Raw genomic sequence first — 3,634 nt, 5'->3', positions numbered from 1 at the left:
TGATTTAAGAAAAAACACTAGTTCGTTTATTTCATCTGATTATTTTCACTTTTATAACAATACTTTTTCTATGTACTGGACTATAACAAGAAAAGTAACGTACATAAACAAAATCTGTGACGTTACAGATTTAAAAATTTTCCCATCTTACATTTTCCATCTCGGGTCAAAATTACCTACCACCACACATGAACAAAGCAGGTAGTATTATACCTGATATTTAATTACATTCATTGCGGATAGAAAAAAAAACAAAGCGATAACATCTCTTCACTCAAGAATTGCAAATTCTAATAAATATAACTATTTTATTCAAAAGTCTTTGATTTGAAATAATTGAACTGACGGAATGAACAAATCATGGAAGAGGTTCGACATGTTAACGCCAACACCTATTCGTACTAGAAAAGATATTAGGAGACATAACAGTGAAAATAAAGTGTTTCGATCATCCCGCAAAACAGTCAATCATATCAAGCGCATCAATTCCAGGAAAGCATTGTTCAATTCTCATCAGGTATTTTAGTAGGTTTAATATCGAAGTTATTGAAAACAAAAAAACAATTTCAGGGAACACCGTTTGGCGAAGAATCGAAAATAGAAGATGCATCTGATGAAGATACCCCACGTGAGAGTATCGTTGGAAATGTTTTATTACATTTCTCAGAATACAAAGAAGTTCTGAATTATGAATCAGACATTGAAGACGTATCAGAAAATGACGATTTTGACAGGAACGAAAACATCGATGAAACGGACGGGTCGGACTGCGAATCTATTCACTGTAAACGAATTAACATAAGCAGGCTTGATTTCATCAACTCTCGAAGTCCAGGAAGCGCTCGGAAGTTAAGTGATGATTTGTTCATGGTGTCAACCGTAACCGATTCAAAGGTAGATAGGGAACATTCATCAACTATAATAAAACCAATCAACGCCACAGAAGCTACACACGAAACGCCGAATGCAGTTTCAATGGGGGCACGTAACAACTGGAACATGTTGAATAACACGTTCAATACTGACAAGAGCTTAAGAAGCGTCCGTAATAATTTTTCCAGCCGATCGTGGAAAGAATTCGATGAGTCTTTCGAGCCTATTTCAAGCGAGGAAGTTGATTGTGCTGATACTGAAACAAGCACTATTCTATCGAACACTGAGGAGAATACAATCATTGAAAACATTCCGGATGATGATTTTTCCTATATTGAGTCGAATGCAACCTGTAAATTTCTACATATACAGCATTCCGTACGATTGAAATGTATCAAAAATTCACCCTTGAATTGTCTGCGAAACGCTTTGCACTGGAAAATGTCAAGGCGAGCATTTTGGCTGCACGAACGCCAAATGGGTTTGGTGGCTGGTAAAAAACCTGTGAGAGTTGATTCCATTCAAAATATTTTTAATCGAGTTGCTATCAGTTATCTAGATGATGATGATCCTGGGGTAAAGCACATATTCTACCTTGATCCTACTGAGAGACTGCTTAGATCGTTGACTGCAGGTTCCCTAATTGAAGTTGAGTACAATATTGAGCCACATAAAATTTTTCGCCGAACATTGATACACTTAGGTGTATTCAAAATAAAAGTAATTGATTGACATTTATGTGTAGTGTTTTATTTTATTTTGTTAGTTGAACTGCTTGAATCAGACTCGAGTTGTTTGAGCAGACGGTACAAGGCTGCTGCCTCTCGTATGCGACTGAACTCAACACAGAATGCTTCCAACTCGATGCATAATTCGCTCGTCTCTATTATATGGTTCCGGATTAGGCTCTGCAGGAATACACAAACAAGTCGCACCAAACGGTTCTGTAGGTAACGATCTTTGATCGCTTCGCACGATGAAATGCAGTTGCTGATGTACAGATGAACAAACTCCGTGGGAAGCTCAACAGAAGTAGTCAGCCTGTTTACCACTTCCATTGAATGCAGAGACATTTCCATGTTTACAAGCACGCTAAAATATTCCGTAATTTGTGAGGAATCAATCAATTTCAAAAGGATCTCAATTGCTACGAGGGGATTATACTCCACTAGATCAGGGAGCTGAAACATATTATCATTGATATTTTGCATTTCTAAAGAATCAAATCAAACGGTGCTTACTTTATCTGGAGTCAATCCAACGTTGTACACCATTTCTGGGTCTTTCTCCAGTTCTCGTAGAAGATCATTCTGATCTTGTATGCTCAAGGCTTGACGAAAGGATTGCATTATGAGATTCTTGGCATCCTTTCCGGTGGTCTTCGATTCATTTATAGCGCTGTTGTAAACTGGCTTATGATAGGCTGGGTTCGTCATATTCAACCAAATTAACTCATCCTCGCATTTTAACAGTGGTGGTGCGATAGTCATAAACTGGGTTCCAAAGCCGTTGTTGGCATGATTAACACCATCTGGTCGTTTGGTGATTCCACCCTCCATTGGATATTCGAGCTAGAAATTCGTCAGCGTATTTCGTTTATAGTTGATTCTATTAATAATAACACAACTTACGAGATTGGAACGATTGGAACATACACTATCCACTTGATTTTTGATATGAAAATAAAAACACGATGAAACAAATATATGGTGTTATATTTCAGAATTATAACGAATTATTATCGCTCTTATCAAAAAGCACGGAAACCATTACTGTTAAACGAAGTACGGAGAGCAGCAGGAGCGTAGTAGATGATTTGATCCGATGTTTTATGTTTCATTCATGCCTTGAAACCATTTTATCCTGAGAAATACAGTGATTTTCGATTAATGACGTCATATGTTTACACTCGACGAGTAGTTTAATTTCGGGTTTATTCTGGTGTATCCGCGTTGCCGACATTGAGCCTCGTATTACGAAATGGGGGAGTAGGCATGACAATATTGGTTTGCAGAAGAAATTAGCACACTTTTAAAATAAAAATTATGAATGAAAATTATTTTTACCAAACCAAATTAGTACTCTATGTAAATGAAAATCACCTTTGCTTGCAAGTAGTGAAAAAATATCATACAAAAATTACTTTATATTATAATGGTAAGTTTTGGTGAGAATATCTGAAAATTCATAGAAAATAGTTTAAATTAGGAACAGAACAACGTACTTCTAGTAGGTAAATAACGCCAAGAAAAAAATTTCATACAAATTTTAGCAATATAAAACTGCCTTAGGATCGACTAATCTGATAGAGAATAGTTGGCCTCATACAAACTAATATCGTATCCAGATGTCGAAACCATTCCGCCGTCAACGCGAATTGTATGACGACTTTTTTTCAACCATGGCGTCTAGACTACTGGTGGGTTCATTCGTTGTGAGTAAAACCAAACTTAAGGGGGTATTCTACTGAAGAGGCACGAATTTCGTACGTTTTTTCGAGCTTTGAAAAAAATAAACAATGTATATTTTTTACTATCCATTGTACTATTTTTTGTTTATCTATCTTGTAACAATATTAAATTATACGCAAAAAATATTCATAATTAGAATAGTTACAAGCTGATGAAGTGAGGGGGTTCAAACCAAAGTTGTGCCATGGCGCACACGATTCCAGCCGTTCTTGTTATGCCGACGCTATACGATGCTACGAAAAACCCCGAATGTTGGACGCTTGATGGTTCGACGCATCGTGTAGTCGATG

At 36.7% G+C, this 3,634-nt stretch overlaps 2 protein-coding genes across 5 annotated transcripts; one reads left to right on the top strand and one right to left on the bottom strand.

The window, feature by feature from the left end:
• Positions 1-225: 225 nt before the first annotated feature.
• Positions 226-1,605, top strand: LOC129762317 (uncharacterized). Of its 2 annotated transcripts, XM_055760486.1 has the most exons (3): positions 226-517; positions 571-1,366; positions 1,425-1,560. In XM_055760486.1, exons 1-3 carry the CDS (start codon positions 350-352, stop codon positions 1,430-1,432), a joined length of 972 nt encoding a protein of 323 aa, XP_055616461.1. In that variant the 5' UTR covers positions 226-349; the 3' UTR covers positions 1,433-1,560. The 2 variants fall into 2 exon arrangements, with proteins under 2 accessions (XP_055616461.1, XP_055616460.1); XM_055760485.1 differs by having other exon boundaries at positions 571-1,605.
• On the bottom strand, positions 1,408-3,195 carry LOC129762319 (CCR4-NOT transcription complex subunit 11). Of its 3 annotated transcripts, XM_055760490.1 has the most exons (5): positions 3,098-3,195; positions 2,647-2,736; positions 2,505-2,536; positions 2,115-2,444; positions 1,408-2,054 (listed from the first exon to the last, which is right to left on the bottom strand). In XM_055760490.1, the coding sequence occupies exons 2-5, from the start codon at positions 2,711-2,713 to the stop codon at positions 1,623-1,625; spliced, it is 861 nt and encodes a 286-aa protein (XP_055616465.1). In that variant the 5' UTR covers positions 2,714-2,736; positions 3,098-3,195; the 3' UTR covers positions 1,408-1,622. The 3 variants fall into 3 exon arrangements, with proteins under 3 accessions (XP_055616465.1, XP_055616464.1, XP_055616466.1); XM_055760489.1 differs by lacking the exon at positions 3,098-3,195 and having other exon boundaries at positions 1,409-2,054; positions 2,647-2,854; XM_055760491.1 differs by lacking the exon at positions 3,098-3,195 and having other exon boundaries at positions 1,582-2,054; positions 2,529-2,803.
• Between the last annotated feature and the right edge of the window lie 439 nt (positions 3,196-3,634).

This window comes from Toxorhynchites rutilus, chromosome 1 (genome assembly GCF_029784135.1).
Source record: "Toxorhynchites rutilus septentrionalis strain SRP chromosome 1, ASM2978413v1, whole genome shotgun sequence".
Taxonomy (NCBI): Eukaryota; Metazoa; Arthropoda; class Insecta; order Diptera; family Culicidae; genus Toxorhynchites; species Toxorhynchites rutilus.
Note: the sequence above shows the minus strand (reverse complement) of the source record. Positions and strands in the feature narration are given on the sequence as shown.

Bases quoted from the DNA above. Each gene is read 5' to 3' on its own strand.
- LOC129762317 (XM_055760485.1), top strand. From the start codon at position 350: ATGAACAAATCATGGAAGAGGTTCGACATGTTAACGCCAACACCTATT. The intron at 518-570 runs GTATTTTAGTAG...AAACAATTTCAG, and splicing joins CATTGTTCAATTCTCATCAG to GGAACACCGTTTGGCGAAGA.
- LOC129762319 (XM_055760490.1), bottom strand. From the start codon at position 2,713: ATGAAACATAAAACATCGGATCAAATCATCTACTACGCTCCTGCTGCT. The intron at 2,537-2,646 runs GTAATGGTTTCC...TCAAAAATCAAG, and splicing joins TCTCCGTACTTCGTTTAACA to TGGATAGTGTATGTTCCAAT. The intron at 2,055-2,114 runs GTAAGCACCGTT...AATATGTTTCAG, and splicing joins TTGGATTGACTCCAGATAAA to CTCCCTGATCTAGTGGAGTA.